This window comes from Zootermopsis nevadensis, unplaced genomic scaffold, assembly GCF_977971745.1.
Source record: "Zootermopsis nevadensis isolate Lab colony 2312 unplaced genomic scaffold, Znev_1.0 Znev_ptg000021l, whole genome shotgun sequence".
NCBI lineage: Eukaryota > Metazoa > Arthropoda > Insecta > Blattodea > Termopsidae > Zootermopsis > Zootermopsis nevadensis.
Genome location: NW_028259153.1, coordinates 14,191,396 through 14,217,934, shown reverse-complemented (window position 1 = coordinate 14,217,934; position 26,539 = coordinate 14,191,396). Strand labels below are relative to the sequence as shown.

General features: G+C 40.2%; 1 protein-coding gene across 4 annotated transcripts; it reads right to left on the bottom strand.

Annotated features, from left to right (window-relative positions):
* Positions 1–14,626: 14,626 nt before the first annotated feature.
* On the bottom strand, positions 14,627–24,590 carry LOC110831653 (uncharacterized). 4 transcript variants are annotated; one of them, XM_022067892.2, is made up of 7 exons: positions 24,482–24,590; positions 23,428–23,582; positions 22,400–22,530; positions 20,833–20,959; positions 19,460–19,548; positions 18,605–18,802; positions 14,627–16,761 (listed from the first exon to the last, which is right to left on the bottom strand). In XM_022067892.2, the coding sequence occupies exons 2-7, from the start codon at positions 23,567–23,569 to the stop codon at positions 16,633–16,635; spliced, it is 816 nt and encodes a 271-aa protein (XP_021923584.1). In that variant the 5' UTR covers positions 23,570–23,582; positions 24,482–24,590; the 3' UTR covers positions 14,627–16,632. The 4 variants fall into 4 exon arrangements, with proteins under 4 accessions (XP_021923584.1, XP_021923585.1, XP_021923582.1 ...); XM_022067893.2 differs by lacking the exon at positions 24,482–24,590 and adding an exon at positions 24,347–24,456; XM_022067890.2 differs by lacking the exon at positions 24,482–24,590 and adding an exon at positions 24,163–24,395.
* Positions 24,591–26,539: the final 1,949 nt, after the last annotated feature.

Genomic DNA, 26,539 nt, shown 5'->3' with positions numbered 1-26,539 from the left:
ATTTTTCAAATTTTTTTTTGGTTTTGTGCGCCTTTTGGGCAATTTCTAGCATTTATCGATTTTTTGAAAATTTTCAAAATTTTCAAAATTCCACCACCTCATGCCTTGCGGAACCAGTCCCTCTCGGACTATTTCTGATGTACTGTGTCTCTGACGAATGCGGTCTCTTCTTCTCTTGGGCTCTGCATGGACCGGTCTCTATGACACGGCTCTGACCTGCCGTCTCCGAGAAGCCCAGGTACGGAAGACAACACGTGAGGCAGTCACGGTGCTACAGAAACCAGACTCCTGTACAGGCCGGTTGGTGCAAACAACGAGACAGGCAGCAACTGGGTGAGATAGAGGCTGTCGTTCGCAGGTACAGCTTGTGGCATTCACCGAGCCTGACATGCATCTCTTGAGGAGTGCTTTGAAAAAATTGAAAATTTTTTAAATTTACGAAAAATCAAAAAATGCTGGAAATTATCTGAAAAGCCCAGAAAACCAAAAATTTTTGAAAATTTTTGAAAAAAATTTTAATCTGAAATGTTTCAATTTTTTTTGGTTTTGTGCGCCTTTTGGGCAATTTCTAGCATTTTTTGATTTTTTGAAAATTTTCAAAATTTTCAAAATTCCACCACCTCATGCCTTGCGGAACCTGTCTCACTCGGACTGTTTCTGATGTACTGTGGGTCTGTCGAATGCGGTCTCTTCCTGTCTTGAGCTCTGCATGGACCGGTCTCTATGACACGGCTCTGACTTCCCGCCTACGAGAAGCCCAGGTACGGAAGACAACACGAGAGGCAGACACGGTGCTACAGAGACCAGACTCCTGCACAGGCCGGTTGGTGCAAACAACGAGACAGGCAGCAACTGGGTGAGATAGAGGCTGTCGTCGGCAGGTACAGCTTGTGGCATTCACGGAGAGTGACATGCATCTCTTGAGGAGTGCTTTGAAAGAAATTGAAAATTTTCAAAATTTACGAAAAATCAAAAATTGCTGGAAATTGTCTGAAAAGCGCACAAAACCAATAATTTTTGAAAAATTTTGAAAAAAATTTTAATGTGAAATTTTTCATTTTTTTTTGGTTTTGTGCGCCTTTTGGGCAATTTCTAGCATTTTTTGATTTTTTGAAAATTTTCAATTTTTCAAAATTCTACCACCTCATGCCTTGCCGAACCGGTCCCTCTCGGACTGTCTCTGATGTACTGTGTCTCTGACGAATGCGGCCTCTTCCTGTCTTGAGCTCTGCATGGACCGTACTCTATGACACGGCTTTGACTTCCCGTCTCGCAGAAGCCCAGGTACGGAAGACAACACGTGAGGCAGTCACGATGCTACAGAGACCAGACTCCTGCAGAGGCCGGTTGGTGCAAACGAGACAGGCAGCAACTGGGTGAGATAGAGCCTGTCGTTCGCAGGTACAGCTCGTGGCATTCACCGAGAGTGACATGCATCTCTTGAGGAGTGCTTTGAAAAAAATTGAAAATTTTCAAAATTTACGAAAAATCAAAAAATGCTGGAAATTGTCTGAAAAGCGCACAAAACCAAAAATTTTTGAAAAATTTTGGTAAAAAAATTTTAATGTGAAATTTTTCAAATTTCTTTGGTTTTGTGCGCCTTTTGGGCATTTTCTAGCATTCTTTCATTTTTTGCACATTTTCAAAATTTTCAAAATTCCACCACCTCATGCCTCGCGGAACCGGTCTCTCTCGGACTCTTTCTGATGTACTGTGTGTCTGACGAATGCGGTCTCTTCCTGTCTCGGGCTCTGCATGGACCGGTCTCTATGACACGGCACTGACTTGCCGTCTCCGAGAAGCCCAGGTACGGAAGACAACACGTGAGGCAGTCACGGTGCTACAGAGACCAGAGTTTTGCACAGGCCGGTTGGTGCAAACAACGAGACAGGCAGCAACTGGGTGAGATAGAGGCTGTCGTCGGCAGGTACAGCTTGTGGCATTCACCGAGAGTGACATGCATCTCTTGAGGAGTGCTTTGAAAAAAATTGAAAATTTTCAAAATTTACGAAAAATCAAAAAATGCTGGAAATTGTCTGAAAAGCGCACAAAACCAATAATTTTTGAAAAATTTTGAAAAAAATTTTAATGTGAACTTTTTCAATTTTTTTTGGTTTTGTGCGCCTTTTGGGCAATTTCTAGCATTTTTTGATTTTTTGAAAATTTTCAATTTTTCAAAATTCTACCACCTCATGCCTTGCGGAACCGGTCCCTCTCGGACTGTCTCTGATGTATTGTGTCTCTGACGAATGCGGCCTCTTCCTGTCTTGAGCTCTGCATGGACCGGACTCTATGACACGGCTTTGACTTCCCGTTTCGCAGAAGCCCAGGTACGGAAGACAACACGTGAGGCAGTCACGATGCTACAGAGACCAGACTCCTGCAGAGGCCGGTTGGTGCAAACGAGACAGGCAGCAACTGGGTGAGATAGAGCCTGTCGTTCGCAGGTACAGCTCGTGGCATTCACCGAGAGTGACATGCATCTCTTGAGGAGTGCTTTGAAAAAAATTGAAAATTTTCAAAATTTACGAAAAATCAAAAAATGCTGGAAATTGTCTGAAAAGCGCACAAAACCAAAAATTTTTGAAAAATTTTGAAAAAAATTTTAATGTGAAATTTTTCAAATTTTTTTGGTTTTGTGCGCCTTTTGGGCAATTTCTAGCATTTTTTTGATTTTTTGAAAAATTTCAAAATTTTCAAAATTCCAAAACCTCATGCCTTGCGGAACCGGTCTTTCTACGACTCTTTCTGATGTACTGTGGGTCCGACGAATGCGGTCTCTTCCTGTCTCGGGCTCTGCATGGACCGGTCTCTATGACACGGCTCTGACTTGCCGTCTCCGAGAAGCCCAGTTACGGAAGACAACACGTGAGGCAGTCACGGTGCTACAGAGACCAGACTCCTGTACAGGCCGGTTGTTTGCACCAACGAGACAGGCAGCAACTGGGTGAGATAGAGGCTGTCGTTGGCAGGTACAGCTTGTGTCATTCACCGAGAATGACATGCATCTCTTGAGGAGAGCTTTGAAAGTAATTGAAAATTTTCAAAATTTATGAAAAATCAAAAAATGCTGGAAATTGTCTGAAAAGCCCACAAAACCAAAAATTTTTGAAAAATTTTGAAAAAAATTTTAATGTGAATTTTTCAATTTTTTTGGTTTTGTGCGCCTTTTGGGCAATTTCTAGCATTCTGATTTTTTGAAAATTTTCAAAATTTTCAAAATTCCACCACCTCATGCCTTGCGGAACCTGTCTCACTCGGACTGTTTCTGATGTACTGTGGGTCTGTCGAATGCGGTCTCTTCCTGTCTTGAGCTCTGCATGGACCGGTCTCTATGACACGGCTCTGACTTCCCGTCTCCGAGAAGCCCAGGTACGGAAGACAACACGAGAGGCAGTCACGGTGCTACAGAGACCAGAGTTTTGCACAGGCCGGTTGGTGCAAACAACGAGACAGGCAGCAACTGGGTGAGATAGAGGCTGTCGTCGGCAGGTACAGCTTGTGGCATTCACCGAGAGTGATATGCATCTCTTGAGGAGTGCTTTGAAAAAAATTGAAAATTTTCAAAATTTACGAAAAATCAAAAAATGCTGGAAATTGTCTGAAAAGCGCACAAAACCAATAATTTTTGAAAAATTTTGAAAAAAATTTTAATGTGAAATTTTTCAATTTTTTTTGGTTTTGTGCGCCTTTTGGGCAATTTCTAGCATTTTTTGATTTTTTGAAAATTTTTAATTTTTCAAAATTCTACCACCTCATGCCTTGCGGAACCGGTCCCTCTCGGACTGTCTCTGATGTACTGTGTCTCTGACGAATGCGGCCTCTTCCTGTCTTGAGCTCTGCATGGACCGGACTCTATGACACGGCTCTGACTTCCCGTCTCGCAGAAGCCCAGGTACGGAAGACAACACGTGAGGCAGTCACGGTGCTACAGAGACCAGACTCCTGCAGAGGCCGGTTGGTGCAAACAACGAGACAGGCAGCAACTGGTTGAGATAGAGCCTGTCGTTCGCAGGTACAGCTTGTGGCATTCACCGAGAGTGACATGCATCTCTTGAGGAGTGCTTTGAAAAAAATTGAAAATATTCAAAATTTACGAAAAATCAAAAAATGCTGGAAAATGTCTGAAAAACGCACAAAACCAATAATTTTTGAAAAATTTTGAAAAAAATTTTAATGTGAAATTTTTCAAATTTTTTTGGTTTTGTGCGCCTTTGGGCAATTTCTAGCATTTTTTGATTTTTTGAAAAATTTCAAAATTTTCAAAATTCCACCACCTCATGCCTTGCGGAACCGGTCTCTCTCGGACTCTTTCTGATGTACTGTGGGTCCGACGAATGCGGTCTCTTCCTGTCTCGGGCTCTGCATGGACCGGTCTCTATGACACGGCTCTGACTTGCCGTCTCCGAGAAGCCCAGTTACGGAAGACAACACGTGAGGCAGACACGGTGCTACAGAGACCAGACTCCTGCACAGGCCGGTTGGTGCAATCAACGAGACAGGCAGCAACTGGGTGAGATAGAGGCTGTCATCGGCAGGTACAGCTTGTGGCATTCACCGAGAGTGACATGCATCTCTTGAGGACTGCTTTGAAAAAAATTGAAAATTTTCAAAATCTACGAAAAATCAAAAAATGCTGGAAATTGTCTGAAAAGCCCACAAAACCAAAAAATTTTGAAAATTTTGAAAAAATTTAATGTGAAATTTTTCAAATTTTTTTGGTTTTGTGCGCCTTTTGGGCAATTTCTAGCATTTTGCGATTTTTTGAAAATTTTCAAAATTTTCAAAATTCCACCACCTCATGCCTTGCGGAACCAGTCCCTCTCGGACTATTTCTGATGTACTGTGTCTCTGACGAATGCGGTCTCTTCTTCTCTTGGGCTCTGCATGGACCGGTCTCTATGACACGGCTCTGACCTGCCGTCTCCGAGAAGCCCATTTACGGAAGACAACACGTGAGGCAGTCACGGTGCTACAGAAACCAGACTCCTGTACAGGCCGGTTGGTGCAAACAACGAGACAGGCAGCAACTGGGTGAGATAGAGCCTGTCGTTCGCAGGTACAGCTTGTGGCATTCACCGAGACTGACATGCATCTCTTGAGGAGTGCTTTGAAAAAAATTGAAAATTTTTTAAATTTACAAAAAATCAAAAAATGCTGGAAATTATCTGAAAAGCCCAGAAAACCAAAAATTTTTGAAAATTTTTGAAAAAAATTTTAATCTGAAATGTTTCAAATTTTTTTGGTTTTGTGCGCCTTTTGGGCAATTTCTAGCATTTTTTGATTTTTTGAAAATTTTCAAAATTTTCAAAATTCCACCACCTCATGCCTTGCGGAACCTGTCTCACTCGGACTGTTTCTGATGTACTGTGGGTCTGTCGAATGCGGTCTCTTCCTGTCTTGAGCTCTGCATGGACCGGTCTCTATGACACGGCTCTGACTTCCCGCCTACGAGAAGCCCAGGTACGGAAGACAACACGAGAGGCAGACACGGTGCTACAGAGACCAGACTCCTGCACAGGCCGGTTGGTGCAAACAACGAGACAGGCAGCAACTGGGTGAAATAGACGCTGTCGTCGGCAGGTACAGCTTGTGGCATTCACCGAGAGTGACATGCATCTCTTGAGGAGTGCTTTGAAAGAAATTGAAAATTTTCAAAATTTACGAAAAATCAAAAATTGCTGGAAATTGTCTGAAAAGCGCACAAAACCAAAAATTTTTGAAAAATTTTGAAAAAAATTTTAATGTGAAATTTTTCAATTTTTTTTGGTTTTGTGCACCTTTTGGGCATTTTCTAGCATTCTTTCATTTGTTGCAAATTTTCAAAATTTTCAAAATTCCACCACCTCATGCCTTGCGAAACCGGTCTCTCTCGGACTCTTTCTGATGTACTGTGTGTCTGACGAATGCGGTCTCTTCCTGCCTCGGGCTCTGCATGGACCGGTCTCTATGACACGGCACTGACTTGCCGTCTCCGAGAAGCCCAGGTACGGTAGACAACACGTGAGGCAGTCACGGTGCTACAGAGACCAGACTCCTGTACAGGCCGGTTGGTGCAAACAACGAGACAGGCAGCAACTGGGTGAGATAGAGGCTGTAGTTCGCAGGTACAGCTTGTGGCATTCACCGAGCCTGACATGCATCTCTTGAGGAGTGCTTTGAAAAAAATTGAAAATTTTCAAAATTTACGAAAAATCAAAACATGCTGGAAATTGTCTGAAAAGCCCACAAAACCAAAAAATTTTTAAAAAATTTGAAAAAATTTTAATGTGATATTTTTCAAATTTTTTTGGTTTTGTGCGCCTTTTGGGCAATTTCTAGCATTTTTTGATTTTTTGAAAAATTTCAAAATTTTCAAAATTCCACCACCTCATGCCTTGCGGAACCGGTCTCTCTCGGACTCTTTCTGATGTACTGTGGGTCTGACGAATGCGGTCTCTTCCTGTCCCGGGCTCGGCATGGATCGGTCTCTATGACACGGCTGACTTGCCGTCTCCGAGTAGCCCAGGTACGGAAGACAACACGTGAGGCAGTCACGGATCTACAGAGACCAGACTCCTGCAGAGGCCGGTTGGTGCAAATAACGGGACAGGCAGCAACTGGGAGAGATAGAGGCTGTCGTCGGCAGGTACAGCTTGTGGCATTCACCGAGACTGACATGCATCTCTTGAGGAGTGCTTTGAAAAAAATTGAAAATTTTTAAAATTACGAAAAATCGAAAAATGCTGGAAATTGTCTGAAAAGCCCACAAAAACAAAAATTTTTGAAAAATTTTAAAAAAAATTTAATGTGATATTTTTCAATTTTTTTTGGTTTTGTGCGCCTTTTGGGCAATTTCTAGCATTTTTTGATTTTTTGAAAAATTTCAAAATTTTCAAAATTCCACCACCTCATGCCTTCTGGAATCTGTCTCACTCGGACTGTTTCTGATGTACTGTGGGTCTGTCGAATGCGGTCTCTTCCTGTCTTGAGCTCTGCATGGACGGTCTCTATGACACGGCTCTGACTTGCCGTCTCCGAGAAGCCCAGGTACGGAAGACAACACAAGAGGCAGTCACGGTGCTACAGAGACCAGACTCCTGCAGAGGCCGGTTGGTGCAAACAACGAGACAAGCCGGAACTGGGTGAGATAGAGGCTGAAGTCGGCAGGTACAGCTTGTGGTATTCACCGAGAATGACATGCATCCCTTGAGGTGTGCTTTGAAAGAAATTGAAAATTTTCAAAATTTACGAAAAATCAAAAAATGCTGGAAATTGTCTGATAAGCGCACAAAACCAAAAAATTTTGAAAAATTTTGAAAAAAATTTTATTGTGAAATTTTTCAAATTTCTTTGGTTTTGTGCGCCTTTTGGGCAATTTCTAGCATTTTTTGATTTTTTGAAAATTTTCAAAATTTTCAAAATTCCACCACCTCATGCCTTCTGGAACCTGTCTCATTCGGACTGTTTCTGATGTACTGTGGGTCTGTCGAATGCGTCCTTTCCTGTCTTGAGCTCTGCATGGACCGGTCTCTATGACACGGCTCTGACTTGCCGTCTCCGAGAAGCCTAGATACGGAAGAAAACACCTGAGGCAATCACGGTGCTACAGAGACCAGACTCCTGCAGAGGCCGGTTGGTGCAAACAACGAGACAACCAGCAACTGGGTGAGATAGAGGCTGTCGTCGGCAGGTACAGCTTGTGGTATTCACCGAGAGTGACATGCATCCCTTGAGGAGTGCTTTGAAAGAAATTGAAAATTTTCAAAATTTACGAAAAATAAAAAAATACTGGAAATTGTCTGAAAGCGCACAAAACCAATAATTTTTGAAAATTTTTGAAAAAAATTTTAATGTGAAATTTTTCAAATTTTTTTGGTTTTGTGCGCCTTTTGGGCAATTTCTAGCATTTTTTGATTTTTTGAAAATTTTCAAAATTTTCAAAATTCCACCACATCATGCCTTGCGGAACCAGTCTCAATCGGACTCTTTCTGATGTACTGTGGGTCTGACGTAAGCGGTCTCTTCCTGTCTCGGGCTCGGCATGGACCGGTCTCTATGACACGGCTCTGAACTGCCGTCTCCGAGAAGCCCAGGTACGGAAGGCAACACGTGAGGCAGTCACGGTGCTACAGAGACCAGACTCCTGCAGAGGCCGGTTGGTGCAAACAACGAGACAGGCAGCAACTGGGTGAGATAGAGGCTGTCGTCGGCAAATACAGCTTTTGGCATTCACCGAGACTGACATGCATCTGTTGAGGAGTGCTTTGAAAAAAATTGAAAATTTTTAAAATTTACGAAAAATCAAAACATGCTGGAAATTGTCTGAAAAGCGCACAAAACCAAAAATTTTTGAAAAATTTTGAAAAAAATTTTAATGTGAAGTTTTTCAAATTTTTTTGGTTTTTTTGCGCCTTTTCGGCAATTTCTAGCACTTTTTGAATTTTTTGAAAATTTTTAAAATTCCACCACCTCATGCCTTGCGGAACCGGTCTCTCTCGGACTCTTTCTGATGTACTGTGGGTCTGACGATTGCGGTCTCTTCCTGTCTCGGGCTCTGCATGGACCGGTCTCTATGACACGGCTCTGACTTGCCGTCTCCGAGAAGCCCAGGTACGGAAGACAACACGTGAGACAGTGACGGTGCTACAGAGACATGACTCCAGCAGAGGCCGGTTGGTGCAAACAACGAGACAGGCAGCAACTGGGTGAGATAGAGGCTGTAGTTCGCAGGTACAGCTTGTGGCATTCACCGAGCCTGACATGCATCTCTTGAGTAGTGCTTTGAAAAAAATTGAAAATTTTCAAAATTTACGAAAAATAAAAAATTGCTGGAAATTGTCTTAAAAGCCCACAAAACCAAAAAAATTTGAAAAATTTTGAAAAAAATTTTAATGTGATATTTTTCAAATTTTTTTTGGTTTTATGCGCCTTTTGGGCAATTTCTAGCATTTTTTGATTTTTTGAAAATTTTCAAAATTTTCAAAATTCCACCACCTCATGCCTTCTGGAATCTGTCTCACTCGGACTGTTTCTGATGTACTGTGGGTCTGTCGAATGCGGTCTCTTCCTGTCTTGAGCTCTGCATGGACGGTCTCTATGACACGGCTCTGACTTGCCGTTTCCGAGAAGCCCAGGTACGGAAGACAACACGTGAGACAGTGACGGTGCTACAGAGACATGACTCCAGCAGAGGCCGGTTGGTGCAAACAACGAGACAGGCAGCAACTGGGTGAGATAGAGGCTGTAGTTCGCAGGTACAGCTTGTGGCATTCACCGAGCCTGACATGCATCTCTTGAGTAGTGCTTTGAAAAAAATTGAAAATTTTCAAAATTTACGAAAAATAAAAAATTGCTGGAAATTGTCTTAAAAGCCCACAAAACCAAAAAAAATTGAAAAATTTTGAAAAAAATTTTAATGTGATATTTTTCAAATTTTTTTTGGTTTTATGCGCCTTTTTGGCAATTTCTAGCATTTTTTGATTTTTTGAAAATTTTCAAAATTTTCAAAATTCCACCACCTCATGCCTTCTGGAATCTGTCTCACTCGGACTGTTTCTGATGTACTGTGGGTCTGTCGAATGCGGTCTCTTCCTGTCTTGAGCTCTGCATGGACCGGTCTCTATCACACGGCTCTGACTTCCCGTCTCCCAGAAGCCCAGGTACGGAAGACAACACGTGAGGCTGTCACGGTGCTACAGAGACCAGACTCCTGCAGAGGCCGGTTGGTGCAAACAACGAGACAGGCAGCAACTGGGTGAGATAGAGGCTGTCGTCGGCAAATACAGCTTGTGGCATTCACCGAGACTGACATGCATCTGTTGAGGAGTGCTTTGAAAAAAATTGAAAATTTTTAAAATTTACGAAAAATCAAAACATGCTGGAAATTGTCTGAAAAGCGCACAAAACCAAAAAATTTTGAAAAATTTTGAAAAAAATTTTAATGTGAAATTTTTCAATTTTTTTTGGTTTTGTGCGCCTTTTGGGCAATTTCTAGCATTTTTTGAATTTTTTGAAAATTTTCAAAATTCCACCACCTCATGCCTTGCGGAACCGGTCTCTCTCGGACTCTTTCTGATGTACTGTGGGTCTGACGATTGCGGTCTCTTCCTGTCTCGGGCTCTGCATGGACCGGTCTCTATGACACGGCTCTGACTTGCCGTCTCCGAGAAGCCCAGGTACGGAAGACAACACGTGAGACAGTGACGGTGCTACAGAGACATGACTCCAGCAGAGGCCGGTTGGTGCAAACAACGAGACAGGCAGCAACTGGGTGAGATAGAGGCTGTAGTTCGCAGGTACAGCTTGTGGCATTCACCGAGAATGACATGCATCTCTTGAGTGCTTTGAAAAAAATTGAAAATTTTCAAAATTTATGAAAAATAAAAAATTGCTGGAAATTGTCTTAAAAGCCCACAAAACCAAAAAATTTTGAAAAATTTTGAAAAAAATTTTAATGTGATATTTTTCAAATTTTTTTGGTTTTGTGCGCCTTTTGGGCAATTTCTAGCATTTTTTGATTTTTTGAAAATTTCAAAATTTTCAAAATTCCTCCACCTCATGCCTTCTGGAATCTGTCTCACTCGGACTGTTTCTGATGTACTGTGGGTCTGTCGAATGCGGTCTCTTCCTGTCTTGAGCTCTGCATGGACCGGTCTCTATCACACGGCTCTGACTTCCCGTCTCCCAGAAGCCCAGGTACGGAAGACAACACGTGAGGCTGTCACGGTGCTACAGAGACCAGACTCCTGCAGAGGCCGGTTGGTGCAAACAACGAGACAGGCAGCAACTGGGTGAGATAGAGGCTGTCGTCGGCAGGTACAGCTTGTGGCATTCACCGAGAGTGACATGCATCTCTTGAGGAGTGCTTTGAAAAAAATTGAAAATTTTCAAATTCTACGAAAAATCAAAAAATGCTGGAAATTGTCTGAAAAGCCCACAAAACCAAAAAATATTGAAAATTTTGAATAAAAATTTAATGTGAAATTTTTCAAATTTTTTTTGGTTTTATGCGCCTTTTGGGCAATTTCTAGCATTTTTTGATTTTTTGAAAATTTTCAAAATTTTCAAAATTCCACCACCTCATGCCTTCTGGAACCTGTCTCACTCGGACTGTTTCTGATGTACTGTGGGTCTGTCGAATGCGGTCTCTTCCTGTCTTGAGCTCTGCATGGACCGGTCTCTATCACACGGCTCTGACTTCCCGTCTCCCAGAACCCCAGGTACGGAAGACAACACGTGAGGCTGTCACGGTGCTACAGAGACCAGACTCCTACAGAGGCCGGCAGAGAGTGACATGCATCTCTTGAGGAGTGCTTTGAAAAAAATTGAAAATTTTCAAAATCTACGAAAAATCAAAAAATGCTGGAAATTGTCTGAAAAGCCCACAAAACCAAAAAATGTTGAAAATTTTGAAAAAAAATTTAATGTGAAATTTTTCAAATTCTTTTGGTTTTGTGCGCCTTTTGGGCAATTTCTAGCATTTTTTGATTTTTTAAAAATTTTCAAAATTCCACCACCTCATACCTTGCGGAACCGGTCCCTCTAGGACTGTTTCTGATATACTGTGTCTCTGACGAATGCAGTCTCTTCTTCTCTTGGGCTCTGCATGGACCGGTCTCTATGACACGGCTCTGACCTGCCGTCTCCGAGAAGCCCAGGTACGGAAGACAACACGTGAGGCAGTGACGGTGCTACAGAGACCAGACTCCTGCACAGGCCGGTTGGTGCAAACGAGACAGGCAGCAACTGGGGGAGATAGAGGCTGTCGTCGGCAGGTACAGCTTGTGGCATTCACCGAGAGTGACATGCATCTCTTGAGGAGTGCTTTGAAAGAACTTGAAAATTTTCAAAATTTACGAAAAATCAAAAAATGCTGGAAATTGTCTGAAAAGCGCACAAAACCAAAAATGCTTGAAAAAGTTTGAAAAGAATTTTAATTTGAAATTTTTCAAATTTGTTTTGATTTTGTGCGCCTTTTGGGCAATTTCTAGCATTTTTCGATTTTTTGAAAATTTTCAAAATTTTAAAAATTCCACCACCTCATGTCTTGCGGAACCGGTCCCTCTCGGACTGTTTCTGATGTACTGTCTCTCTGACGAATGCGGTCTCTTCTTCTCTTGGGCTCTGCATGGACCGGTCTCTATGACACGGCTCTGACGTGCCGTCTCCGAGAATCCCAAGGACGGAAGACAACACGTGAGGCAGTCACGGTGCTACAGAGACCAGACTCCTGCAGAGGCCGGTTGGTGCAAACAACGAGACAGGCAGCAACTGGGTGAGATAGAGGCTGTCGTCGGCAGGTACAGCTTGTGGCATTCACCGAGCCTGACATGCATCTCTTGAAGAGTGCTTTGAAAAAAATTGAAAATTCTTAAAATTTACGAAAAATCAAAAAATGCTGGAAATTGTCTTAAAAGCCCACAAAATCAAAACTTTTTGAAAAATTTTGAAAAAAATTTTAATGTGAAATTTTTCAAATTTTTTTGGTTTTGTGCGCCTTTTGGGCAATTTCTATCATTTTTTTATTTTTGGAAAATTTTCAAAATTCCACCACCTCATGCCTTGCGGAACCGGTCCCTCTCGGACTGTTTCTGATGTACTGTGGGTCTGACGAATGCGGTCTCTTCCTGTCTCGGGCTCTGCATGGACCGGTCTCTATGACACGACTCTGACCTGCCGTCTCCGAGAAGCCCAGGTACGGAAGACAACACGTGAGGCAGTCACGGTGCTACAGAAACCAGACTCTTGCAGAGGCCGGTTGGTGCAAACAACGATACAGGCAGCAACTGGGTGAGATAGAGGCTGTCGTCGGCAGGTACAGCTTGTGGCAATCACCGAGCCTGACATGCATCTCTTGAGGAGTGCTTTGAAAAAAATTGAAAATTTCCAAAATTTACGAAAAGTCAAAAAATGCTGGAAATTGTCTGAAAAGCGCACAAAAATAAAAAAATTTGAAAAATTTTGAAAAAAATGTGAATGTGAAATTTTTTAAAATTTTTTGGTTTTGTGCGCCTTTTGGGCAATTTCTAGCATTTTTTTATTTTTTGAAAATTTTCAAAATTCCACCACCTCATGCCTTGCGGAACCGGTCCCTCTCGGACTGTTTCTGATGTACTGTGGGTCTGACGAATGCGGTCTCTTCCTGTCTCGGGCTCTGCATGGACCGGTCTCTATGACACGGCTCTGACCTGCCGTCTCCGAGAAGCCCAGGTACGGAAGGCAACACGTGAGGCAGTCACGGTGCTACAGAGACCAGACTCCTGCAGAGGCCGGTTGGTGCAAACAACGAGACAGGTAGCAACTGGGTGAGATAGAGGCAGTCGTCGGCAGGTACAGCTTGTGGCATTCACCGAGAGTGACATGCATCTCTTGAGGAGTGCTTTGAAAAAAATTGAAAATTTTTAAACTTTACGAAAAATCAAAAAATGCTGGAAATTGTCTGAAAAGCCCACAAAAATAAAAAAATTTGAAAAAATGTGAATGTGAAATTTTTTAAATTTTTTTGGTTTTGTGCGCCTTTTGGGCAATTTCTAGAATTTTTTGATTTTTTAAAAATTTTCAAAATTTTCAAAATTCTACCACCTCATGCCTTGCGGAACCTGTCTCACTCGGACTGTTTCTGATGTACTGTGGGTCTGTCGAATGCGGTCTCTTCCTGTCTTGAGCTCTGCATGGACCGGTCTCTATGACACGGCTCTGACCTGCCGTCTCCGAGAAGCCCAGGTACGGAAGACAACACGTGAGGCAGTCACGGTGCTACAGAAACCAGACTCCTGCAGAGGCCGGTTGGTGCAAACAACGAGACAGGCAGCAACTGGGTGAGATAGAGGCTGTCGTCGGCAGGTACAGCTTGTGGCATTCACCGAGAGTGACATGCATCTCTTGAGGAGTGCTTTGAAAAAAATTGAAAATTTTCAAAATTTACGAAGTCAAAAAATGCTGGAAATTGTCTGAAAAGCGCACAAAACCGGTTTTTTTTAAAATTTGAAAAAAGAATTAGTGAAAATTTTCAAATTTTTTGTTTTGTGCGCTTTTTGGACAATTTCCAGTATTTTTCGATTTTTTGAAAAAAGTTCAAATTTTTCAAGATTTTCGAAGTCAGAAAATGCTAGAAATTGGCTAAAAAGCGCACAAAACAAAAAAATTGAAAAACTTTAAATATTTTTGATGTGAATTTTTTCATTTTGTTTTGTTTTGTTTGCTTTTTGGACAATTTACAGCATTTTTTATCCTTTAAAATTTTTCAAAAATTTCAATTTTTTTCAAAATTCTCCCCACCAGATTCCTTGGAGAACCTGTGTTTGTCGGACCGTCTCAGACGTACTGCGTCTCTGACTAACGCGGTCTGTGCCTATATTGGTCTCTGCACGAGCTGGTGTCTGTATGACGGTCTCTGACGTGCCGAATGCATAGCCCTGGTGCTGCAGACAACACGTAAAGCAGAGAGAGACGGAGACCGAAAGAGACATGGTGATAGAGATTGAGACAGTCAGACACTCGGTCTACCAGAAACCACGCCCTGCCGAGGCAGTCAGGTAGTAACCGGGTGAGGTAGTTACAGAGAGTGTGAGGCATACACTGAGTCTGGCAGTCATCACTTAGGGAGACGTTTGAAAAAATATTCAAATTTTTCAAAATTTTCGAATTTTCTTGACAAGTTTCACTTTACTTCAATGCATTTTAATAAAAAAAATAGTAGTACATGACTTTCAGGGTGACACATAACTTTGCAGTATTTCAAATGTCAGCATAAAATTAAACATATACAGTAATTTTCTGTTGTTCTTCTTCCCACTAAACAAATATCAAAACAAGTACAGCACAAAACAAAGGCATAAGTATATCAATTTCAAAGTTCAGACTTCATTGTCCATTTAATTAAAATTACACTTTCTTGTGTTGAATCCATCACTTTACTAACATTTCAAAATGCCTTTTCTTTCCTTGGCCATATTTTGTATCTGTCTTTGAAGTACAAAACTCTTTCACACTCCAACTTGTTTGCATCAAAAATACATATTATTTGTTCAAATTAAATTACCTTACACCTTTATTACTGTTGTTTTGTTGTTGTCATTATTATTATTATTATTATTATTATTATTATTCATTATCAATTAAACTACTCCATCCAACACTATTTTAGATTTCAAAGAAGGAATATTAAGACGATGGTCATGCAGTCAAAAATAAAGATACAGAGTGTCCATAAAAAACCTTAATCACTTCAACACTAAATAAAAAATAATGAGACTAGATAACTGTATGATATTTTTTGCATGTTAAACAACATCTCTCAAAGTTTTTAAGAGAAGTTTGTTTAGTGTTAATAACATAACTTTTGTTAATTGAAGGTGTGCACGTCGACTGACATTTAACATTACAGGAAATGGATACTCCACAGGAGAAGGCACAATGTGTATCCTGGTTTATCGAGACAAGATCAGATACGCAGGTGCAGCGCAAGTTCAGGACCAAATATTTAAGGGAACCGCCATCAAGACCCACAATTCGTGAGTGGCACAGGAAATTTATGGAGACTGGCAGTGTTCTGCATCAAAACGGCAGTGGCCGACCAAGCACAAGCGTAGTGGACATTGAACGTGTGCGTGGTGCATTTGTCCGTAGCCCTGGAAAGTCCATTCGCACTGCCGCCAGACAATTGGAGTTGCCACGTTCGACTGTCCACAAAGTGCTGCACAAGAATCTGAGACTGTACGCATACAAAGTGCAGGTGGTGAAAGCTCTTGAGCCAGATGATGGGCCACGCCGCACAGCATTTGCTGTTGACATGCTGGCTCGAACTGACGTAGAGGAAGGCTTCCTTGAGCGTGTTCTCTTTAGTGACGAGGCAACGTTCCATGTGTTGGGTTACTGAACAGGCACAACATAAGGATATGGGGATCCGAAAACCCCCATGCGGCCAGAGAACTTGTGCGCAATAGCCCGAAAGTTAACGTGTGGTGCGGACTCATGTGTGGCCGAATAATTGGGCCATTCTTCGCCGAAAAAACAATCACAGCCAATGTGTATGTGGACATTCTGACGGAATTTGCTGTCCCACAATTGGAGGACATTCAACAACATGTCATCTTCCAGCAGGATGGAGCACCACCCCACTGGGGGTAGGCGGTTCGTGGCTACCTTAACGAGCAGTTTCCTGACAGGTAGATTGGGAGAGATGGTCCAATACCGTGGCCACCTCGTTCGCCCAACATAACCCCACTGAATTTCTTCTTTGAGGTTATGTTAAGGATCTTGTGTACCGAACACAGATTCCCGACATCGACGAAATGAAGCGTAGGATTGTGGAAGCCATTGCAATCATTAATGCAGAGATTCTTCAGCGAACATGGAGGGAAATCTAGTATCGGCTTGATGTGCCACGTGCAACTAAGGGTGCACATGTAGAGGTGTACTGACTTATGTGCATAAAACTTTGAGAGACGCTGTTTAACAAACAACAAATCACATCCAGTTATCTTGACTCATTAATTTTTTATGAAGTCTTGAAGTTGTAAAGGTTTTTTATGGACACCCTGTATAATAAATCATTCATTTATAGCATGCTGAGAAGTAAGGAAATTTTTAATCTAACTTTCACTGTTACAAATTAAACTACTTTTCTACAAATTAGAGACAAATCAGTGTTCAGTAATGAGTCATGTTGATAAGTGCTTTCATATGTTCCCTCAAAGTTTGCAACTGCTGCCTTGTTTCTTCATCAACCTGAGGAATATCATATGGTCTTAAATTCGGTTCTGGTAAAATTGACACCACCTACAAAACAGAAATTGGATTATGCAGATATACAGGCATTAAAAAATTAAATCCGTGGCGTAACAGCTCCAGAGGGCCAAAGCTGACTAGCTTGACTGCTGGCCTCACGTTCACATGCCTAAGCAGAGGTGAACGATCATCCAACCAGATATAGGGTGACGTGTGGTCAGCACGACAAACCCCCAGCCATTGCTAGTTTTCATGACTGGATTACGCTACCCATTGTAGCTCCCCAATTTACTCACGATGCTGGGTTGGCACCGGTCCCATACACTGGTCGAAAGCTCATGAGAAAATTTCTTCTCCCCTGAGACTCGAACCAGCGTGCATTCCATATCGCCGGTCCGAAGCATGATGCCTAAGACCGCGCGGGACAGATATACAGGCATACCTCAGAGATATTGCAGGTTTGGTTCCAGACCACCGCAATAAAGCGAATATCGCAATAAAATGAGTCACAAGAATTTTTTGGTTTCCCAGTGCATATAAAAGTTATGTTTACACTATACTGTAGTCTATTAGGTGTGCAATAGCATTATGTCTAAAAAAAGCAATGCGAGCACATTGCGAGAATTACCAAAATGTGACACAGAGACACGAAGTGAGCACATGCTGTTGGAAAAATGGTGCTGATAAACTTGCTCGACGCAGGGTTGCCACAAACCTTCAATTTGTAAAAAACGCAATATAATATAATATTCAATGAGAGGTATAGGCAAAAAAGTTTATAACCCACATTTAATTTAAAAATTAAGTATCTATATTACTAACATTGTCATGAGATGTATCATCTGTGAAACAAAGACCTTTCTTCCACAAGACAGAGATATTGCCTGAGTCTCTTCACATACAAAGTGTAAAAGCTGTTATCCTTCTTTTATAACATGGATGCTATGCAGCTCATTAGTCTGAGCAAATGGCATACAAGTAGTGTGTGATGGTCACAATGCTATCTGAAGACTCGGATCTGTAATGCAATGTGCATGACAGCAATATTCTCTGCCCAAGAGATGGGGCGAGTATTTTGTTCTCACTGACGTAAGTGTAGTTTCAGGTAATGAAGTTTATTTCTGGCTGATTAATTTGATTTCCAAAATCATGTTCATAAACCATGACAAAACACTACTTTAAATGTGGGCTTACACTTCTAAGCAGTATTATATTTCATAATGTGGTCTGTCAAATTTTTCCGCAAGTTAAAATTAACACAACTAGTGACAACGATCTATGATTTAGCGCACCACTACTTATAGCTCAAATAAAACTGGAAAAGACTGCATCATATAAGAATACAGTGGCTGAATTAAGTGACATGACTACACATTACCAGTCCGGTTCCCAGATGATACATGAGTGATTATGAAGCAGCAGTGAAATAATATTGATGAGGGAAAAGAGAAGAACTCAGAGAAAATCCTGTCCCAGTGCCCCTTTTCCCACCATACATAAATCCCATGTGGACTGTCCTGGGTGTGAAACTGAACCTCCTCAGTGAGAAGCTGGCAATTAACTGCTTGAGCCACAATACAGCCTTTTGTTGTCAATTCAAGTATTTCAGAGACATTCTGTCAATATTTAGATTTAGTGCTTTCCCATTTGTGACAAGAGGTTCTTTATCAAAAACATTCCTGGAAGTAGTGCCGAATAAAATAATATGCCAACATAAATGAAGTCTACATTCTATAACGTATCTTTTTCACTTCACACTAAACAGTTCCCATTTCTTTAATATAATTTTACATTAGTCTGCACCCTAACATCTCAGAACCAGACACAAATTTTCTGCTTATTCCACCTAGGTTCTGTTTCATACAGGTTATAATGTGTACCATAAAGTACATACCGTCCCATTAGCAAGGCGAAGATTCACATTTGCATTCTGCTCATGTAGAGTTGAACTGACTATCAGAGGACTGCCAGATAAAGAAACGGCCAATTCACCTTGGCGAGGATGCCGCACCATAGACAAAGGTGCATTGGGTGCAACCTTTGGTGTTATAAGGCTAGGAGCAGATGCAAAGGTTGATTTACAAGCTGGGGTCTGTTGAAAAATAAAAATCACAATTAAAAGGGTACAAAAATGACTGATATATCTAGAGTGCCAGGTATCCTGCTTTCTCAGTTCTTTGGAGAATGACAACAAATGTAACCTACCACCTTTCAGTATGCTATATTTTGATCAGCCTAGGAGAGATAGAGTCTACCCATTTAAATATTTTCTTCATGATATTCATTCGTATGAATAAGACAAGAATACAAAGCATTCTTCAAAGGGTATATTTTGTGAGCTGGCAGCACAGTTTTACCAGTTGAACTGTTTGTTACCATGTTCTACTTCAGCAGAGTTCACTGATTTTTGCTTTCTGATTCATTTGGTGATAGCCGCAAATCAATCATAGCTCAGCAACTGGCACAGAAAGGTATCAAATGAGCAAAATCTGCCTACATACAACTTCAGATTCTATCTTTCCTCATATCTGACTCAGTGGCACCTTATAATTAAATTAATAAACAAATTAGCTAACACAGAAGCTGAAAGTAGGTATTTTTCTGTTCAATAAAAGCAGGAAGTTCTAGATCAGTTGAATAACTACTAAAAATAAAACTAGAATCCATTCCCCAGAGAACCAGAATCTACTGTAAGCTCCTCACAATATTCAGTTTAATTTTTAAATTTTTTGAAAATGTCTTTCCTCACCTTGAATTTTGATACAGTTGCAACTGCCATAGGTTCTGGCATTCGATCTTTGCTGTTCAATGAAATGCTCCGTGTTACTCGCCTTAGTTCTGTAATAAAACAAACTAGCACTTGCGGTACATATCATATAAACTGCTGCATTGCAATAATTGAGGGTTGGGTTCTAAAAACTCCCCACCACAAAAGACTATCATGTTATGAATGTTAAGTTCTTCAAAAACTTTATCAAGAGATTTACAAAAATGTGACATATTTAGTGGGAATACAGGAAGTTAGATGATACAATGGTGGTGCCAAACCAACACAGTTATTCACCTATAGAAATGGAATGCTAATCATTACTTACAAGGGAACCCAGTCAAATGAAACCCTCCAATTCAATTCCAGTTTTACAGTATGGCAGTGGACCCTCCTCTGATTTTATGGCCAAAATATTATGTACTTAATACTTTCTTTCCCCTTTTTCATTCCTACTTCACGAGTCTCATAAAATGAAACAAACCTCAACCTTAAGCTCTCCATGGTAGCTCACAATGAGTATACAAAATAAGCATTAATAGCATCTGCCATTGGTTTTGAAGGAAAAACCTCAAATATTCTAATTACAAATTATGTTCATAATAAGAAAGAAATTTGAATACCCTATCCCTAAATAATTAAATATTCAAAGGTTTATACAGAGGAAAATTATTAACAAAAATACCATGGCATACCCAGAAGTGCACACTACATTAACAGTGGTATTCCTGTCTCCTTCAATATGTAAATTATATGTAAAGCGTCCCGCTACATGCGTATGCAGGCACTTGGGGGGAGCGGAGCTATAGCTCCTACTCTTTCTTGACCTCGGCACCAGATGGGGGTGAGTGGTCAGCATCACGCCCCGGCCGTGCTTTACCCCTGGAAAAGGATCCCGGTACCCACTGGACAGGAGGCTGGGTGGACCCAGAGCCGGTCTGGACGCAGAGGCTAGAGTAAAAATCTTCTGCCCCCATCGGGGATCGAACCCAAATCGCCCAGCCCCGGGCTAGTCACTATACTGACTGAGGTATCCCAGCTCATATGTAAATTATAACATGGATAAAGTAACAACAAATTTATTATTCTGTTAAATATATAAACCAAACAAACTTCAGGAACAAAAAGAATTATCTATTGAAATCCTAAGAACTTATGTTTCCGTGCATATACTCACTTGGTCTAATATTTTCAATAACATAAAGTTCTCTGTCATATTCTCAACAAATCACAAACTTCTAAACTCTAAACATTTTTTAATAAATGAAGAACCAAAAATTCATCTTCAGAAAGATACTCTGGAAACTGAATAAACATCTCTTTCAACAATATTTTCAGTTTTAAATTAGGCCTACCTGTTGGAACTGTAGATGATGTTACAGTTCCACAGCGAGTTTTCTTGCGATGACGAGACTTTAATGCTGTATCAGCTTCTTGAACTGAGCTTTCCATTACTGTTGTATCATTGGAATTAAATTCTCCCTTCAAATGAAGCACAATATAAGATTCAAATAAAAATATGTATCTACAACTAAGAACCAGGTCATGAAGGTGTATGGGAAGAGGACCTATTTATTTGTGATTTATTTTATGATGCTGTCAGCAGCTCAAACTATATAGCATCAAGTAATAGGATGATTCATGAATAATAAAGTGGAAAGATTATGGAAGTATTAACAGCCTAATTTGAGATATTATACCTTCATTTGCTTTGAGAGATTGAGGAAAACCCCAAAAACATAGTCATGATATCCAGCAAACTTCCCTCTTTCCTATACTGAAAGCAACACTTAAAGGTAAACATCAATTTGACAACAGGGACTTTAATGAAACACAAGTCATCATTGTGCCTCAAACAAGAAAGTAGGATTTGCAGATAAGCATCTGGAAGTAGCAAAGCCACTGCAATGGAGCCATTCGGTCGTAAGGAGACTACTTTGAATAGATGGCTGTCTTCTGGGTTGTCGCACCATGTAGCCTGGTAAAATTTTACTAACATCATGGTAATGAGTAAGTCACTTCCTCATTGTCCTGATGATGGAGGCCGCAAGGATCTCTAAAATGCTGGTAACTTCTATCAGACTATAAAGTGCTACACCCAGACAACAGCCATCTTCATACTCACTGCCATGAAAACCTCAAATCCTACTTTAAAGAAGATAAATTCCTATACTCTGCAAGAAATAGTACTTTACATGTTAAAAGATCAAGTCTCAGAACTTGTTCATAAGCTCTAGCACTTTTACATTAGTGTTTCACCTAAAAAGATCCATCCAAATGTAAACATGCATGTACCACACTTGTCAGTGTCTGTTTTATGCACTCAGATTATCCATAAGAAATATTCAGATACAGGCATGCCTCGTTTTATTGCACTTTGCTTTATTGTGCTTCTCAGATATTGCGTCTTTTACAAATTGAAGGTTTGTGGCAACCCTGCATTGTGCAAGTCTATCGGTGCCATTTTTCCAACAGCATGTGCTCACTTCGTGTCTCTGTCACATTTTGGTAATTCTCACAATGTGCTCGCATTTCTTTTTTTAGGCATAATGCTATTGCACACTTAATAGACTACAGTATAGTGTGACTCACTTTATTGCGATATTCGCTTCATTGCGGTGGTCTGGAACCAAACCTGCAATATCTCCGAGGTATGCCCGTACTGACTATTTAGAGATTTTCATAGCAGTAAAAATGCATGAGCTTTCAAGTTGTTCTGTGTGAACTTAACCAGAGATAAGTGATTGATTCATATAAAATACAGGCAGAATTAAAAATAAATAAAGCTCTAAACTCTACAAAATTATCTCCACGATGTCATCCACAAACCCTACAGAATCTCAAATGATATAGCCACAGAACCACCATTCATTCTTGTAGATTACATAAGTATAATATAAGCAGCTTTTCAGATATACTTACATTATCTTCCACAACTAATTTATTATTTCCGATCCCAGGACGAATTTTCATACGTTCAGAGGCATAATGCCATTCTGTTGCTTTCAACTTCTTAACCAATATATCATCAAATTTGGAAAGTCTAGTGGTAACTGTAACAAAGAAACAGGCAGAATTTACTTGTGCAATGTCATACTGCTTTCACAGGGTGGGAGGATGGAGACTGTGGACTGGATTTATGTGACTCAGGATTGGGAGCAGTGGTGGGCTCTTGTGAACACAATAACAAAACTGGTTTACATAAAATACAAGTAATTACTTGACTAGCTCAGTGACTATCAGCTTCTTAAGGATTGGTCCATGGAATTATATACTCATGCATTTCTCAACTTCATCTCCTACCCATTTTACCCTTCATTTTTTATTCACCTTTACAATATTAGTAAAGAGTGTAAATTAATAATCTCCTCACTATGTAATTGTCTTCAGTCCTGTGTTATTTCAGCTTTCATCAATTTTTAACTTTGTTCTCAAAACATCTACAATCTAAGCTCTTCCCTAACAGAATCTCTACATATATACATACAAAATATAAATATACTTTGTAAATTCTGATTCTTAAGTCTTTGAATGAGGCACAGGAAAATAAAAAGCTCTCAACTGAATCAAAGCATGCATTTCCAAAATTAATATTAGCTAATTTCATTATCAGTAACATTTGATTTGGTACTGTCATTCAAAGTACTTGGACTATACCCACAGTTCCAATGTTTTAACCGTCTTTACAGCATAACTATGTCCTGCATTTTGGTGATGAGGCATAAACATATATTTTTACTTTTCTGCATTTCTCGTGACTGTGTATAAGGTATAAAAACAAATTGTAAATGCCATTCCACATAAAAAATTACCCTCTGCAGACATTTGAAAAAAGAAAGGTTACATCAAAAGTAATGTGTTACTTTAATGAGAATGTCATTACTATATCACTTAATGTAAATTAATTATGTTAATGTTAAAATTGTATTCAATAAGTGGTATCAAATTACACTGCATATCAAAATCCTGAATCCACACATTTGATTGGTACAGGCCACTAGTTCTTTCCTGTGAGTTCTCAGAATCATCTTCTTGCTTAATGATGGTAGATACTGATTTTCTTCCTTTACGGCTTCGCTTTTTTCTTACCATGTTCCTTTTTTATCTAAAACAAAAATAAAACAAAAATTTATAAAACATTTGATTAGTAATATCCATCACATATTTGGACACACACTATGTACCAGCAGATGCCATAGCTGTACTAGTAAAATTAACAGATGTCAGTGGATAATGATGGTGATATACACCAGCAATTAAAAAACTCTTAAAAAGTATAGTTCAGTCTCACTCACCCTGACTCATGAACATCTACATAAAAATACAGCACTGATATGAGGTTAGAGCTTGGAAGAAATATGCCTTGTTCTGTTGAATGTGAGAGTGGATATAGAAAGAACTGGCACATCACTGCTGAATACATGCTGATTTCTTGCTAAAACTATTAGAACTGTGCTAAACTGATTGGGCAGATGTCCCATATTTGTACATTTACCTAACTGGTCTGTATGTTTACATTAGCAAATTAAATAATACCACTAACAACATTTAGAAAGTCTCTAAAGTAACTGCATTTTTCTATACACAACCCTTGCATTCTCAAGTAAATACGTAAATCATGATTTTACACTTCGCAAATATGTCTTAAAATTCAAGGTATATCTTATAGTATGGTGACCACTTACTCAGGTAAGTACAGTTTGTTAGCAACTGTACGAGTACGTTCCCTAAAAATGAACGCTTAGCCACCGATACGAAAGACAATTGTTAAAATCACTGCACATACGTTAGTAATAATGTTTTCTGAAAAAATAAGTCTTCATTAGTAAATTCAATTGGTAGGTTATGTATGTTTTGTATCACACCTACTGCTAAAGCTGCTAACCGCCAAAATGTTTCCAGTTGCAGCCAAGAACCCGATTCCACTTTCGTAAACAAAAGATGTTCATTCGCGTAAAGTGAGTTAAGTGCAATACAAATTATATTTTTACTGGTATTTTTTACCTTTCTTTGTCCCTTATGTGTTTAAATAAAGTACACAAATTTAAATTCGCCAGAAATTCGAAGTACTACACAGTGCCAACCTAAATTTAGCATTGCCCGTAGTTAGTTCAAAATGTACCTTTGTGCTCTGAAATTTCTCTCTCCTTATTAATTTTAAATAAGTTGATGGCCTTTTTCAAACAAATTTACTCAATAACTCCGGTATGATAAGCCCGAGATTTGTTGCCACACTGAACAGTTATCATATATGAGCAATTCTAAGGATTATAGTTACGTGCAACAGCAGATTGCATGTGTCGAAACTGTACAAAATATGAGAGACTAAATCACGAGAGCAGGACTAAATTACGTGATAACAGTATTTTCCTGTTATAATACCTGTTGAATAATGCAAAAACAATCATTTTATAAAAAAAAACACAGGCCTGTGTACGTTTATAGCAGTTTGCATTAACTCTAAAATTGTATGCCCAATATCACATGTAAACAAGTTAATTTGCAAAACTGTCTTTTAAACAATGTTTTAAAAGTGGAAGGGTTGCAGCAACTAAAGTATGAAATAAATTGCCTTAGAGCAGGGGTAGCGAGCACGTTTAGAGTTATGTAGGGTAATTGAGCTTCGCATGGGCAAGGAGTGCTTGTCTGGGTAATACGAGGCTCGTCCTTAAAGTAAGTTTCCCTGGGTCCGTTTACAGAAACAAAACACAATTTCAAGGAAATATTTATTGCAACAGATACAGCAAGTTTCCAACTATTTTTCAACATATTCGCCACCGGAATTGAGACATTTGTCATACCGTGGGACCAACTTTTGAATACCTGTGTCGTAGAAGTCTGCCGCCTGGGATTGGAACCACTGTGTGACAACCATCTCCGCCTCTCTGTCATTCTCAAAACGCTGACGCTGACCGGACAGGAATTTCTTGAGGTGTAGGAAAAGATGGAAATCACTGGGAGCGAGGTCCGGGCTGTAGGGTGAATGATTAAACACCTCCCAGCTGAACTCCTGCAGGAGACTTGCTGTCCGTCGAGCCGTGCGCGGCCTAGCGTTATCACTGACCGCACTTCACAGTCGGCGGGAGCTGGAATAAGAACCTCCATCTTCAACTGCTGTAACGATGCTACTGTGAGAACGCGGGAAGTGCCGTTAGTGCATGCGCCATACTACGTCATTGCTCTATCACGTACGCACAGTCGCTTCGCGCAATATAAGGTTTGCTAGCTGTAAGACGAGTGGGAAACTTACTTTGTGGACGCGCCTCGTATAACAGGATTCCCATGCAACTGCATGACTGGCTTGTGACTTTTGTGAGCAGAGGGGTCTTCATGTAAAGTGCCCCTTATTGTAGCCAATCAGATCTGAAATGTTGAAGAATCTGAGTAAAATCCCCCAAATCAAATTTTATGAACATTTGCTCAGCACTTCTGGAGTTGTTGCATGTGAGCACATGGATAGACAGATGGATATGGCAAAATTAATGGACACATTTTTGCAACTTTCAGTTCTAAATGTGTCTAAAAAATACATAACCTGGCAGTGATACTACTTTAAGGATAATTACACAGGAGTTCCATTATTAGTAAAGCTTTCTATATGAAAATGAGCAGCACTGTCTCTCACCATGACACATTTTCTTGCTCTGTTCAGATTAATGAGATAATGTGCTTACTGACTCTTATACTGATGTGAAATAAATGAAGCTTGAGCATAGTGATAGGATTTTATGGAAATTGTATCAAAACTTCAGGTTCCAAAAAACAAGGCAAACTTTCATACACTGGCAATTGTTATATCTGCCTTTCTTAATAATAATCCAAATAACAAAAGTTTCCTGCCATATGCAAACAAGTACACATTTCCCATATGTATTGTGTGAAGTTTTGTCTTCTCATTTGCTACACATGCAAATCTATTGTTCACATAGCAAGACACTAGACAATGAACTGCCTGCAGTCACAAATTATATTTTCCTATATTTCTTACCTAAGTATTTAAAATTACAGTTACAGATATTTATGTGTGATCTCTACTTTGTAATGTACAGGTAACCCTCGATT